The 16,616-nt window shown below is 38.8% G+C and overlaps 1 protein-coding gene across 1 annotated transcript; it reads left to right on the top strand.

The window, feature by feature from the left end:
- Positions 1 to 4,978: 4,978 nt before the first annotated feature.
- Positions 4,979 to 15,515, top strand: LOC136692965 (cytochrome c oxidase subunit NDUFA4). The gene is made up of 4 exons (XM_066666717.1): positions 4,979 to 5,067; positions 11,688 to 11,773; positions 13,356 to 13,416; positions 15,459 to 15,515. The coding sequence occupies exons 1-4, from the start codon at positions 5,026 to 5,028 to the stop codon at positions 15,513 to 15,515; spliced, it is 246 nt and encodes an 81-aa protein (XP_066522814.1). The 5' UTR covers positions 4,979 to 5,025.
- Positions 15,516 to 16,616: the final 1,101 nt, after the last annotated feature.

Below are 16,616 nucleotides of genomic sequence, written 5' to 3'. Positions count from 1 at the left end.
TCACATGGATCAGTCCCTGTGTTTGGGGAGAGAGAGAGAGAGAGAGAGAGAGAGAGAGAGAGAGAGAGAGAGAATAAAAGCCAGAGAAAGAATTTATGATAAAAGAGGAAAGGAAAGAAAAGGAGAGAAAGATAATGAGAGATATAAACAAGAGATGGGGAGAGAAAACAAGAGAATTAAAGAAAGAGTGAGAAGGGGAGAGAGAAAGACATGGAGACAGAGAGAAGCAGAATTGAAGAGATGAAAAAGACAAAAGAAAGAGATGAAGGGAAAGAGAATGTGAGAGGAAAGAAAAAACGAATAGAGAGAATTATAGGAGGAACAAAGCAATGAAGAAAGAAATGAGTAATGGAAGGAAGGAAAGAGAAATAAGTGTGAAGAAAGTGGAAAAATGGACAGATGGAAAGAAATGAGGACAGAAACAAAAAGGAGGGAGAGAATGACAAAACAAAGAGAGGTATATAGACAGAGAGAGAGGGATTGTGAGTGGACATATATTATTACTGTTCAATCATCTGTCTGAATGAAATTTTGTGTTTACTCAAAGAACCCATGTTCTGTTTTACTCTCTCACACACACACACTTCTGCTTCAACATTTATGGGGGTCTTTGTGCAAGGAGGTGGTCTAATGCACACACACACACACACACACACTCCTGCTCCAACATTTATGCGAGTGAGGCGTCTGAGGTCATCTAATGCGTCTCTAACCACAGGTTGGGGCGTGACCCCTGCCGTTTCCATGGGGACAAGAGGTCATGGTGATGTACAACAGGTTCCATCAAAGAAAAGGGTGTGTGTGTGTGTGTGTGCGTGTGCGTGTGTATTGACCTTCCTGACGACTGAATCACAGACGGAAAGAAGAAAAACATTTATATTTCCAGCCGACTGCTATTGAACAGATGAGCACAATCCTTTAGGGAACAATAGCTATTGTGTGTGGATGTATAAGCAGAGAGGGAGATATGGGAAGCAGGTGCGATTTTGGTTTTCCTTTTCCACCGTAATGCATCTTATTCTGTCTTTCGCAAACACCCGCTGTATCTGTCTGAATGAAAAACGCACAAGGACATATCCTCACACTTAGGCCTTTTAAAAATCCTGTGCAGGAAGCAAAATAAAGTGAACGGAGCCATTACTGATATATCAGTAATACACACTGATACAACAATATGTCATATACAGTAGCTTTCTACAGTTTATTCAAACTGATGTAATAGGCACTATGTAAGAGTAGGTATTAATTATAGGGTTCTCTTTGGGTCTGGAATAATAATAATAACAATAATAAAACTAGGCTAAATTTACAATATATGTACAAAAGTATCTATTTAAAGAGCTTCCATAATGAAAAAAATAGTAAGAAAACAAATCCAGAAAATTTGGGGGCAAGTAAAGAAAAACAGATTGATGAACAAATCATTTAAATTATATAATTGACTAAAAACTGTGCAAAGGCAATATGTCAAATGTTAAAACCAATAAAAATATAAGCCCATTTTGAATGTGATGCCAGCCAAATCCAAAAATGTTAGAATGGTGAAGAAGTATTGGGTGACTCTACATATGGCATGGGTGACTTGCCTACCTGAGAGGGCACCGTTATTGCAACAATATGCACAGATTTTGGAGCAACATGCTACCATCCAAACACCTTTTTCTTGAAAGTCTTTAATTATTTCAGTAAGACAAGGCCAATCCACATTCTGCTTGGATTACAACAGCATGGCTCCTTAGTAGAAGACTCCAGGAGCTAAATTATTCCTGACCTGTCACCCTATGACAACAGTTGGCACATTATTGAATGAAAGAAAACAAACAAAATAAAAAATGTAGCAGCCACCTTGGGCTTTTGAGCAGATGAAATCCTATATCAAGCTAAAATGGAAAAACATTGAACTTTCATATATATAAAGCAATAGGTCGCCTCAGTTCCCAAACATTTATAAAATTCTTTAAACGGAAGGGTGATGTAACACAGTGGAAAGCATGCCAAATTGTTTTTGAACATGTTGCTGGTATCAAATGAAAATGGGAATGTATTTTTCAAAAAAAAAAATTTCTCAGTTTCAACATTTTAAATATTTTCAATTAAGCATAGGGTTAAAATGGATTGCAGATCATTGCATATAGATTTCACATTTTGCACTGCTTCCTAACTTGTTTTCGGAAATGGGGTTTGTATTTAATGCTCAAATCAATGCAGTTAGAAGAGTGTGAAGCATTGGGCCCTGTATTCTCCATCCAATTGCCTTGAGATGAGTTTTAGTGAGAGTTGTTATCCTGAGCTAAATTTTCAGTGTCTGACATCACTAATGCTCTTGTAGCTGAATGCCCAGGTACTCCTTGCAATACTCTAGATTTCAGAAGAAACACTGGATGTGAAGGTGTCTAAAAATACTTTATGAATTCTGATGTTTATGAATGGAATACAGACCCAGCGTTTACTGTCCTTGTTACTACACTGTATGAGAGCGGAGATACTCTTTGTGGAAAGCCAGCCAAAGCCTCACCTGTGAGGTAATTAACAGTAATTCCGAGTGTCATAGAGAAGCATCTAATGACAAGCAACTGTCTGGCTCTGGCACGTTAACATTAATTGTATCAAACACTTGTTAATTACATGATGGTCTCATTAAGGACATCAGAGCTTTAGAGGGAAGCGCTTTCGATGCTGGGGCTGACACTAGAGGAGGTGAATGTCTGACCTCACTGCCTGCTCTATCAATCAAACAGTGTGGATATTCCCCACAGGTCAAAGGGCAAAGACAGGAACACCTCGCCTCTCAGCACACGCCTCCAAACAACCAGATGCAGCAAAAACAGTGTGTGTGTGTGTCTCTCACTGTGAATTGGAATGAAGGGTTTTCAATCCTGACTTGAATGTATAATCACCATCAATGATGGTCAATAATAAAAGCCCCTAGAATGTAGCTAGAAGTGGCTATAATTCATTTCATATTGATATTTATTACACTACAGCACAAAGGCACAAGCTTACTTTAGCAGCTGAATAAGAATATGGCTGTGTCTGAGTCTGGTCCATCCATGTACAGCAGCAACTGTGGTACAAATAGAAACCTGCTTCAGCCCTTACCAAAAGCATTCATTTCCCCATTAGATAAAGTGGTTGGTTGTCACGGATCGTAAATTATGCAAAACAATCCATGTCACACATTTAATGTATCCCCACTCTCTTAATAAATGAAGAGATCTGACAGGCTCATTTAAAACAAGCCTCTCTCCCTTACAGGTTGGGAATATACACCTCTGAAATCATACATTGTTTGATACTTGGCACCATGCCCATATATGGAAGTCCAGATCTAAGCAGATTTTCACTAAGAAAAATGAATAGTTTGTTCAAACAGTGCTGTTGTGCCTGGTGTTACAAATCCAACACATTCTCCTGTGAATATTCCACCTCCAAATGCCACTGGAACATCTTATATAAAATAATATATAAAATAATATAAGAATACTATAAGAGTAACGCTGCATACACACTACAAACATGCTACAGATCTTACACACTGAAATGTAAGTAGGTCCAACTTCAACTCTAGCTTAACTCTAACAATGTCAAAGCAGTTTAATTAGCATATTTGAAATGTTACTGGTTTGTGTTAGTTCTATGCTGAAACAATGTCTGCTACAGAAAGCAACAGATGCAAATGATATTGTTCATTGTGATAATCTGCTAATCAGGGATGGCAAAAGTTTTTTAAAAAATCCTATTTTTGTAGGATTTCATTCCAACAGCCTGGCTTTTATCGAGCACTTCCAAAACTTAAATTTCCTAAACACAAGTTTAGGACAGAGCGGCACGGTTGCGGAGCAGGTAGTGTCACAGTCACACAGCTCCAGGGACCTGGACATTGTGGGTTCGATTCCCGCTCCGGGTTACTGTCTGTGAGGAGTGTAGTGTGTTCTCCCTGTGTCTGTGTAGGTTTCCTCCGGGTGCTCCGGGTTCCTCCCACGGTCCAAAAACACACATTGGTAGGTGGAATGGCAACTCAAAAGTGTCTGTAGGTGTGAGTGTGTGAGTGAATGTGTGTGTGTCTGTGTTGCTCTGTGAAGGACTGGCGCCCCCTCCAGGGTGTATTCCCGCCTTGCGCCCAATGATTCCAGGTAGGCTCTGGACCCACTGCAAACCTGAACTGGATAAGCGGTTACAGATAATGAATGAATGAATGAAGTTTAGGGCACAGGTTTGTGAGCTCCTGGCATCTAACAATAAAGCAAAGGTTCACCAAGATGGAGGAGGGGACCAATGTAAGATCTTGCCTAAGGCCTCCTCTTCAACAATTCATCAACTGTAATGCAAAGTATGGATATATTGACTATATTATTAATTATTTAATCAGTGTCAACGGTCAATAATAAAAGTCCCTAGAAATAGGAGGACATTGCACAGCTCAAAGGCTACTTTAATTCACTTCACACTGATATTTTATCAAACCAGCACAGACATTTTGGTGATTAGATTAGAATCTGGTCCTGCTTTGGTGATCTTACTTCATTATTTGCACAATGTATGTGTACATGTATGGGTTTACAGCACTAACAAATTGAATTAGGCTTAACCTCACGTATAGGTTAAATTAAACTAGTAAACAAGTAAATACTAGGTTACTGTGGATATCATTTGGAGCTCTCTCTCTCTCTCTCTCTCTCTCTCTCTCCCTACTCTCCCTGTGGGTATGTGGAAGAAAAAAAAAACATGGCGCTCCAGTGGAAACGTACAGATGACGAGGTCAGGCTGAGGATGCCAGCTGCGATTAGAATGATTAGATAACTGCCCCCTCCCTTGCCCATACACTGACCCCTTTACTGAGAAATAAAGGACAAGCAACAAGTTCTCTCTCTCGATCTCTCTCTCCCAAACTGGAGAGGACACAGCTTTGTGGTCATTCAACATCTACTCTTTACAGCCACACCACTTCATTTGAATATTTCCTTTATTTTGTTTTTCTCCGGGTTCTTTTTGTCCATATTGTCTTGTTTTTCCTCACAGCTGGTCATGCTGAGAGCAATCTATCAGCAAGCAAAGAGGCATCCAGGAGTAAGTGCTATTTCATTATTAAGATTCAATTCAATTGCTCTTTTACATAAAGCAACTACATTAATTACGGAAATGATTGCATCCACTAAGATTTCCACTAAGATTCTTGCTGATGGAGTCACACTGTGGTTGTCATTTTGGAATTGCACATTATTTTTTATAGCTCACTTATGACTAGTATGAATAGTAAATTTTGGAATTTTGGAAAACCTTGTATACGCATTATTATCATTTTTGTAATTGATCATAATTGCTCATATATTAAATATATCTTTACACCTGAAATTTGAAAATATAAGCAGTATCTACACTGTGTAATTATTTGAATTAGACAAGGTCCAAAATCTAATCAAACTATTCATTGAGAATATATTTCCCTTGTCCTGTAACAGTTTTGGAGAAGAGGTCTTATTCCAATAGTGACAATATATTAATATAAGATGCCAAAATGCAGGCAAAGGCTTTTATTAGATAATCTAATATGGAGAAGGTATGAGCTAGAACAAATACCGTTTTATTCCGTACACTGGGAAATGCTGCATCTCTTCTCATATGTTTGTCTGTTCAAATAATGTCTTATTTGTAGAAAAGTAGTGCCAGCACAAAATGTCCTTAATGCCTCTTCCTTCAACAGCTGCTATGTTTCTGAAAATCAGTGTATGGTGACCTAAATTTGTGTTGGCATTTTATCAAAAGCAGGCAAATATGACAGAGTTACATAATCATTGTGAAGCATCAAACAACACCGAAGTGCACTGCATCAGACTGCATCCACAGCCTGCAGCAGTATGGTGCACTGTTAGCTTTAACTCCAATTTGTCTGCAGCGTTCAGCTGATCTGAGCGCTGTGCTTAAACAGCAGTGATCCTCTGGGTTGATGCTAGATTGCATTAATCAGATAATTAGCAAACAAACAATTAAATAAATAAGGTAAGTCAGTCCCTGTTCTGCTTAAGAGTAGTTTCAGATCAGGACCAGCTGTAACACCAGATGCTGTGGGTGAACACACACACACACACACACACACACACACACAGGAACAAAGGAACTACACAGATGTGGAATTGAAGTTTGAAAAAATGTAATGGTAAATATTTCCACCTCCTGGAAGTTATAGCACCATAACTGTGGAAGCATATCAATAGCAATTAATATGAAAATGTAATAAGCAAAATGGCAACATAATCCTAAATTTTAATTTAAATGTTTCACTAATGCAAGCTTGAGCTCAAAAGTCAAACTCAATAATTCCATTTACATTTGGTAGACTTCTACAGAATCAAAGAGTTCAGTAACTCTTACATTAGCACAGGAGGTGAAAAAGAGAAATAGAGCCACTTGCGGTGCTTAATGTGTTTATACATGACTCCATGTGTAAGGGTTTATCCGCAGTGTGGTTTTCTGGTTTATCAATCTGCTTGATAAAAACAAGACTCCACTTCTGTCTTTCATTTTCAAATATAATTACATTCAGGCACCTCAATACATACAGATGTAACAGCTGCACCATTTAAGGTGGAACTCTGCATTTAACCTAATCCATGCAGTGAAACACACATTTACACACACACACTAGTGAATACAAAGTTTTGGGTAGCCCTAGCCATGGCACCTGTGGAGCAGTTGGGGGTTAGGTGCCTTCAGTCATGACCTGCAGGCTCTGGGGATCAAATCAGCAACCTTCGGTTACAACCCCTGTTCCTTTGGGGTAGCCGTGACCTGGTGGTTAGGGACAGTGCAGCTGTAACTTTTAGGTGTACTAAAGGCATCAGAATGTAACTACTGCACGGTTGGAACAACTGAAAATTATAGCGCTTTTCTACTGGATGGTACCATCTCTACACATTTTTACATTACATTTTCTTCTCCAGAAGGACAGGTGAATATTTGCAGTACTTTATCATAGAACAATGTCAAATAAAATAACATAATATAAGTCCTGGAGATGAAATTCAGTCATTCATTATCTGTAACCGCTTATCCAGTTCAGGTTCGCAGTGGGTCCAGAGCCTACCTGAAATCATTGGGCATAAGGCAGGAACACACCCTGGAGAGGGCGACAAACACACATACCCCTACGGACACTTTTGAGTCACCAATCCACCTACCAATGTGTGTTTTTAGACCATGGGAGGACACCAGAGCATCTGGAGGAAACCCATGCTGACACAGGGAGAACACACCAAACTCCTCACAGATAGTCACACGGTGTGGGACTTGAACCCACAACCTCCAGGTCCCTGGAGCTGTGTGACTGCGACACTAAAGATACTAAGTATGTACCCTTGAGGGTACCTCCACAGTGACAGTTTTCCTGAGAGGATACTTGGCTCTACACAGTAGGTACCTGGTTGGTTTTCCAATATAAATCCTTAACGGGAACCATGGGCTTTGCAAACCACAACGGTGGCAGTAATGTTACATGTTGATGTCTTCTGGGACTCTGCGTGAGAGATCAGTGGAAGTTTTGTTCCTTGTCGCCCTGTATGGCTCTTGCAGGAGTTTTTCATTCATTCATTCATTCATTATCTGTAACCGCTTATTCAGTTCAGGGTCGCGGTGGGTCCAGAGCCTACCCGGAATCACTGGGCGCTGAGGGAATTTTTGTTGGCCATTAAACCAAGGTGCCTTTGAACTTGATTGTACCAGCTGCAGTTATGAGACTGGTGAAAACAAAAGTGATCACTACCGTAACTTCGAGATTTTACAAATGCCTACTTTGTGCTGGATGTCTGAATTTCACAGTGTAAGTCTCTCTGGCCAATCAGTGCAGGTTTACACATTACCTAGATCGATCCAGAAGCAAGCAGTGACTAAAAAAAGTAATGGGTTCCATGTACCAGGTACCAGATATGTTTAATGGAAGAGCAAAGGAGCCAGAGCCAATTTGAGCAGATACCATGCAGTGGAAAAGCAGAATTTGAGACAGAAGCTGAACCTTATTTTTAAAATTGTCAGCCACCATGTTTTTAGTTAAAACCTTGTCTGCTAAGCGAGCTGTTTGCCCCGCCTTGAGGGGATGATTGACATGTTGGAAAATCTATGAAAATGGAAATACCTGGATTTGCATTTTCACAAGCACTTTGTCCCAGACTGAGTGCAGTAAGAGTGATAATGGTATTGTAAAACAGAGAGGTGCTGTTTCCCCTTTAAAATTTGAATGCTGCCATTGTTCTAACATGGTGGAGAGTTTAAAAATTACATTTCAAATTTATTGAGTGCATAAGCATATTAGGTGAATTGCATGTAAATTATTATTTTGATTATTATTTTTTTTTATCAGATTAATTCAAATTTGGAAGTAAATATTCATAAACAAGACCCAGTATTCAAACCTCAGTGTACATGAAATACCAAATAAATATAAATATAAATTGAATTGTTGAATAGAAATTTGAATTTTAAGCTCAAATGTGAGTGGAACATTTATATTCAAATTTAGGATTTTATTGCCCTTTCCATTTTCATTTTAATTTTGCTTTGATATGCTTCCATACATAAAAATAATCAAATGCCACACAATTACCATTGTAAATACATTGTAGTTTGTAGTTCTACAATTAGAGATGTAGTAGTTGCTATGTTTTTTTTTTGGTGGTGGATCATGCTCAGTGCTGCTGGATATTTTAAAACACTGTGCACATCAGCCGCTGTATTACACAAACCTGCCTTGTTGATACACAGTGTAGATTCAGAGACAGTAATCAGTAACACACTGGTTACTGCACAGTGTGTGCTGCGTGGTGGAGTGGCCTATTCCTAGCTGTTTCAAGTTGCTCTTTGGAGGTGATAGTTTCTTAATTACTTTAATAATTACACATAAAATTAATTGCATATTGACTGATACATTAATTACAATAAATGTTCAAAGGAACTTTACTGTTTTATTTTGGGGGCAGCCATGGCTTCAAGGTTAGAGACATGGGCTGGTGTTTAATCCCCATGTCCTGCAGGAAATACAGGGGCAGGGGGGGAGTAAAGAAACACTACTCATTCTCCTTCCTCAACAGTAACCTCTGAAGTTTACTTGAGCAAGGAACCTAACCCCCAACTGCTCCTTGGTGCCAAGGTGGTAGCCCACTGCTGTGGGTGTTTGTGTGCTCAGTGCACCTGATCACTTGTGTGTGTGCGTTCACTGTCACAGATGGGTTAAGCGTAGAGTCATAGTTTCATTGTAGTACTGTGCAATGACAATGAAAGCACATTTCATGTTCAGTTTTGCATTTCAGCTCTGGCCTGAAATCAGCAGATAGGCAGTAAAGCAACAGACCAACAAAACATGAAGATACAACTTATTCCTGCTGAAGATTAGCCCTTCTGACCCTCCAGTGGGTCTGTGGGTATGACACCTGCCCAGAAGGGGGCTTTAATCTCAGACCCCCCAAGCGTTTACCAGGCCAGACATATATGCAGCAGCAGCTATTCCACAAGGCATTATGGGAAACTCAGACAAGCCATCTTAGCTCAGAGTATGAAATCAAGCGAATTAAACGATGAAGACCACAAGGTGTCTATCACAGTTCTGACCTCCAAGAAGATGAGAGCATCTTAAGACCACCCACACAACAGACTACAGCCATTTAAGGCCATTTTGAACACATTTGATAAGCTAATGTGAATATCTTCCTGAAAGCCCCCTTTAGGGATTATGTAAATGTCAGCTATAGGACGTAAAATTTTGACAGCTGACGGCTAAGTCTCTCTCTCGCACATTTTTTTCTGGAAGTGGGGTGGGGTGGGGGGGACACGTCACATTTCATCATCTGAACTGATTTTTCCCATTTACCCTCACTGTGTATTTATATTCTAATCCCTGTCATCGACTGCACACACACACACACACTCCCACAGACAGACAGACACCCACTCACCAGTCGCACTGAAGAGTGTCTGTGATCCTGTCACTCAACCTGACAGGCAGTGGAACTCTCTCTCTCTCTTTCTCTCTCTCGCACACACACACACACCTTTATTTGCTGCGTCCTTGCCCGCTCAACCCAGCCTGACACACGCCCCACACTGTCTCTCTCTTATACATATGAATCAGGCAGAGACATGGAGGAATAACAACCATGTCTGTATGTGTATGTGCATGTGTGTGTGTTTATTTATACATTGGATATAGACAATAAAATGGAAACACGCATCAATATACGGACAGGAGTAACCAGCTAAACTAGCTACAACATTCACCTAGAAAGTTGTTAAACAAACAATACTGTCCAAAAACCACCCTTAAATTAGTTCATTTCAGTTGTGTCAAAATATGTTTAAGCATATTTATTTAATGTAATAGAAAAGAACTACTTTGCAAAACTTGAGTTCAAAGTATTAAAAAATAATAATAAAAAAAAATAATATAAATAAATAAATAAATAAAAAGCAAAACTTCTAACAATCATGCACGATTTGGTAGAACACCACAACTTTCCCCATCAGTTACACAGTACTTACTTTAGTTTTAAAAGACTAATTACTGAAGAAAGCTAGAAGTGTTCTGAGAACAATGTACTGGACCCCAGTTTACCAACCCAGAGCCTATACCCACTCAACGTTTCTCAAATCACGAGAAGCAGAAAATGAAACCAGCTTATAAGACTGAACTCTAGATGTGTGGAACAATATCGCTGCAGTCGCAATCCTCTACGTGCCGTGTGTAAATGTTTTTATGGTTTTGTTCATTGGTTGTTCTTTTTTTTTTTTTCAACATTCTTTCTTGAAAATTAAACTGACAACAGCAGGACAATAGGATTTTTATTGAATAATTTGCTGGAGAATGACAATGCGATTGTGGGTGTCTGCAGTGTCCACTCAGTCACAACACACTGTCATCACCCCCCTCAAAGTGCTTTCAGTCCAAATTATTTTCCTCCTGTGAACTGAACTGTTTATGTGAGTATTAAATTATGTTTCATAGATATGTCTCTTCTGCTTTTGACCACAAATAGTAGTTTAAAAAAATGACTTTTCAGAATGGCAGCCATATTATAACTGATTACACAAATGGTGTCCAACCACTTTTTAATACAAGTTTAGACTAAATCACAGACATTTGAACTCAATGAGCAATGATAATGTTGCAGACAGTGAATAAATTTAAATTGTCAGATAATATTACAATGTCATTCTGTAGCCTGGGTCCTGACTGGAACTCTGGGTCTAACCTTGATTTCTCAATTTATAGACATCCGTGTAATTTTCAAAATTGCCTATTATCATGCACTATAGTAAATAAACCTGCTCATTTTTGTTCCGTGTATATTATTAGTGAAATAAGAAAAATGCTACACACAGGCTACAAGCAAGCTAACACTGAAATGAGGTTCCATGAAAGTAAGTCAGATATTAAAACATTATATACCAGCTTCTTAAATATTACTCTACAACTGGCAGAGTGTCTACTGCAGTAGGAAAATGTTTTTGGATTGGGTCGGGTATTTTGAGAAATGTGTAACTGTATAAGTCATTCTGTTGTGGAGCAATGTTAGCTAACATACCAAACAACTACGGTTGCATTATTTGGCAGCCTCAGTGTACATTGTTAAAGCAGCATAAGGTGTTATAGAAAAATCTGAAATGAAACTTCTCAATATTTTGAAATGTGTTTTTTGTTTTAACAGCTTATCCCTCAGTTCTTCTTCATAATGTTGGGTTTAAGTGGAGCATCTCTCTATCTGCTCCGGCTGTCACAAGGGCCTCACGTCAGGTCAGTTGTGTGTGTGTTTTTATGAATATCAGTCTGTTGCTGATTGATGTGTTTTGTCAGTCTTTTACACAAGCCTCAGGTCATCAACTATTTTTACTGCCACTATAGTGTAAAGTATTCAGTGCAAAAATAACAAAGCTTTCATTGCCTTAATTATGTAATGTTAAAATCGATTATTGTTTTGACAATTGTTTACAAAAATATACACATTGTTGCATGCATTTAATTTTCTTAGGGTTTTATTATTTTCACGTGTGCTCAGTGTACACTACCTCACTTGAACTCACTTGTCATATCAATAATTTCTATTCAATTATAACCTCAATAAATCATAAACACAAAAATTATGAACTAATGGTTTATTCTCAATTTAATGTAATATTTTTGAAACAGTAAATAGAGGAATACATGGTTTTAAATCACTATACTTCACTATGAATACATTTTTATTTAGTGAGATTTGTTAGACATTTTACATTCTGGATATTACTTTCATTCATAAGTTCAATAAGTTCTATCTCAATATTCTAAGCTTTTGTGATTACTATGGAATCATTTACAGCTCCTTTCATTATAAAAAAAATAATAATTCTACAGAATACATCAGTTTAGTATTTTTAGATTTTTGATTTCGAGTCACTGGTAGAAAGTGATGGAAGTCTGGCGGATCATTGAGTATTTTCTCTACATCAGTGGGTGGAGTTTATCAGGTGAATTAACCCTGTATGAATCCAGTTAACAGAAGACTACTGGTGTGAGGTTTGGTTATCAACCCTTTCATATTCACTATAATATTAATTTGTTAATTGTATATTTCCAGCTACTCCTTTGTTTACTGTGTGTGTGTGTGTGAGAGAGAGAGAGAAAGAGAGAGAGAGAGAGAGAGAGAGAGCACAGTGGGGCATTCAAGCCTGCTGCTCTGTTACTGTGGGGCACGCTCTCTCTCTCTCTCTCTCAGTCTGTGTGAGAAACAAACTTTGTTTAATGAAGAGCGGCACTCTGCCAAAAATACTGGCCTCCAACTCCAGTGATAATTACTCCACCCCTCTCTGATTCCCTTCCTCCATCACTCATCCTAATCCTGCTTCATCTACTTTCTTCTCTCCTCCCTTTACTCCAATTTGTCCTCCATTTTTGCTCCCAATGACTCCATCTGACATTCCTTTTTTCACTTCCCCCATTCATTTTTACCCATTCCAATTCTGCCTTTTTTCTCTTCCACCCTTCCTTATTCCAATTGTCCGTGTTGTCGTTTTCTCCCCACTAACCTTCGATCCAACTCTCCTTCCCTCGCAACCTTTTTCTCTCCATTTGTTTTTACACATTCCTATTCTGCCTTGCCTTGTCCAACCTTCTTTACCTCATCCCAATACTGCCGCTCATCCTAATCCTCCCTCTTTTCTCCCCCTTTTTTCCCCCAATTGCCCTTCATTTTGTCCACTTTTTCTCCCATTCTGACCTTCTTTCTGACTCTTCCTCCCTTTCTCTTTCATTCAATACCTTGTTTGGCCATTTGCTCCTCCCCTATACTTCTTCTCTCTTGCTCTCTCTCCTGGGCCTGGCCTTATCCTCATTCTGTCAGCTGGGACAGGAAGAATAACCCAGAGCCGTGGAACAAGCTCAATCCCACCTATCAGTACAAGGTAAAAACTTCTGCTGACTCTGCTCAGATCAGTGAGTCTGACAGCGGCGACAACTGCCATCTCTTCTGCTCCTGCTCCAGCCACAGTCATATTTACAGAGAAATGGTCATAAACAAACACCACCAACAAAAACTCTAAAACAGCCTAAACCAAAGCAGTGACTGACAGAAGGGTAGTGAATGTTAAGTTTTACTGCCATTTGTGTAGACTGTTGTATTCTAAACAGAAATGCATCTAAAAAATAAAAATACCATGCAATGATTTGCAAAAAATAGAACAACGACAACATTTCAAGTGTATTTTCATTGTTTTTGAAAAATATTTCCCATCTTGAATTTGATGCCAGCAACAGGATCCAAAAGAGTTGACATAGGGAATGAAAGAATGGTAAAGTTAAATAAATGATGTCATAAAAAGAGCGTCTCAGAGGCTGAGTTTTTCAGATGTAAAGATTCACTGTTCTGTGAAAGACAACACAGGCAAACAGTGGAATAATTCAAGGATAATGTTTCTTGACTTAAAATAGTAAAGATCTTGGGGATTTCCTCATGTGCGGCACAGAACATCATTAAAAGTGTTAGAGGATCTGGAGAAATCTCTATATGCAGGAGACAAGGCACAAAACTGGGTCTTTAGATCCTCAGATGGCACTGAATTAAAAGCGTTTCTGTAGTGGAAATCACTTTGAAGTGATTCATTTGAAAGGACTCTCAATTGAATCAAAACATAGACGGAATCTCAAAAACAAAAACAAACAAACCCCAAAGCAAAGCATACTTGGAAAGAATTGTATGGCAAATTTCAATGCAGCATATGTGCTTTAACTAATCTGAAACATTTCCAAGAAAAGTGACAAATTCCAAAGAAATGTCAAAAACAAATGAATGAAGCCTTAATTCCCTAAATCAATGTATGAAAAGGAAGTCTTCCAGACCATATTTGTGTTTATCGTACCAGAGTCTGTTTTGCTGTTTAATGTGGTGAAGAATTTGCAACAATTCTGACAGGTACAGGTCGTCTGACAGGCGAAAAAAATTAAGAGAAAAGGGGAAAAAAATCATCACGGTATGATGTGCCCAAACAAGCTAATCTTCAAAATGGGACTACAACAAAATCACAGCCACTTTAAACAATGTACAACTGGAAAAAAAACACCACTACATTCCTGTCATATGACACGGTAGATAATATACTTTAAAAATCTGGAATGAATCATATATGTGGAGTTCAATTATTTGGGAATGCAGATGGCTCCATTTGAACGTCCATTTGAGGCCATTCTCCAAAACATTTGGGTCACTGTTATATTGGTTGGAGTGGTAGGATTTCCTGGCTGTGGAGAGCTGTTGTAAGAGTTTTGCTGGAAGGAGCTTGTTAATGACTCTTCAGAGGGAATAATTCAGGACGAGGCAGGTGAATGTTTTGTTCCCGTTTGGAATAACAGAACGATGACTGGAACGGCTGAAGGAAAATAACACTAAACAAAGGAAGAAAGGCAGACAGCAAATGGAATGAGAAAAAAAAGAGGAAACTCTGAAGAGATGCATGGGCGTGTGCATGAGTGCTGGAGGGGTTGGCAGATTTGGAGGCAGCACACAGACCACAGCACATAAAAAGGTCACAACACAGCATGTTTAATTCTCAAACGCAGTCAAAGGTCAGGAATCCACCTTCCACTGCTAGCACAACAATAATAATAATACTGTGTGTGTGTTTTGGGGGCAGCTGAGAAAGATCAATGGAAATATACAGCAGGAAAATAATCAATGCAGACAGAAAAATGTGTCCACTGGTTAGGGGGTGGGGGGTGCTGGAATGTGGAAGCCATACCTTGGACACAGACCGTGAGATGCAGTGGGAAATGCGATTTCATGCCAGGTGGAAGGGGAGGGGTTAGGGTTGAGGTTGAGGTGGACACACAATATGCACGTGAATGAGCACACATTCAGACACACCGTGTTCCTTTCTCACTACTAGCCTTGATGGTCTTAATTTAAGCTAAGCAGATTTAAATGTATTCCCTCTCTCCCCTCTCTTCACAGTTGGTGGCCGTCACTACAGACTACCAGAAGCTGAAGAAGGAAGGACCTGACTTTTAAAGGTCCTCTCTCTGTGACTCCGAGGGCACATACAAAACACGCACACAAAATCTACTCTGGTATCATATACCATCTCAGATCCCCATCTTCCTCAATCTTTTCCTTAAGATGCCAGCGAGTACCAGCTGCTCTGATTCATATTCCATCTTTCTGAAAGCAGAATGCTTTTAGAATATTAAAGTAATATTTCCACAACAGCAGAAATGCTTTCAACATGCCGCACAAACTTACAGAACGCATGTGTAAAATTGTAGCTGCAGGATATACTTCAAAGAACAAATAAAGACAATTTCCTGCGCACACAAGTTTGCGGTAGGTCATATATAATCCGAAAAGGAGAAGCACCAAATAACATTAGACCACGCAATGATGAAGTGCTGTTTACTGGTATAAAGAATCATAAAAAATTGTCCCAACAACAACAACAACAACAACAACGTGTGCTCACGGTAAGTGTGCAAGAATTGCCAACAATAAGGCATTTGACTGAAGATAATACAGAAACCTTGCAGGACAAAATTGAAGAAAATACACTGTATCTATAAGTAATTGGACAGCAGCCGTTTTTGTTGTTTTTGGTTTTGCACTGCAGCTCAGTGCATTTAAAATATAACAAGGTCAGCTTCGATTTATGTTTACGAATATCTGTATGAAGTGAACCATACAGTAAACAAATTATACAAAATAATCACCTCAATTCAAAAGTCAATGGACATAATCACTGGTCACTATTAGATACACCTAATTATTTCAGGTCAGTGTCATTGCAGTGCTATATTATGTCTATTCCATAGTGTTCTTGTTGGGGTACTAACCCTTAATGAACAGGGTAATAAGGCGGATTAGGCAGAAAAACATGATGTACAACTATGCATCCAGAGTAATAGGCTGAAGTCCATGATTCAGATATATAATTTCCAGTCATTATTGCTACAAGTTATTCATTTAGCCGCTTTAAGAAACAATAACTTGAAATATGTATATATAAAAAATAGATGGCCAAATTTTGTGGACAACATCTCATGTAACATTTCTTCTGATTTCAAAAGTATCAATAGGTAGCTTGCACCATTTTGCTGCAGCCACAGCTTCTACTCTTCT

Source organism: Hoplias malabaricus, chromosome 3, assembly GCF_029633855.1.
Source record: "Hoplias malabaricus isolate fHopMal1 chromosome 3, fHopMal1.hap1, whole genome shotgun sequence".
NCBI classification, from domain to species: Eukaryota; Metazoa; Chordata; class Actinopteri; order Characiformes; family Erythrinidae; genus Hoplias; species Hoplias malabaricus.
Note: the sequence above shows the minus strand (reverse complement) of the source record. Positions and strands in the feature narration are given on the sequence as shown.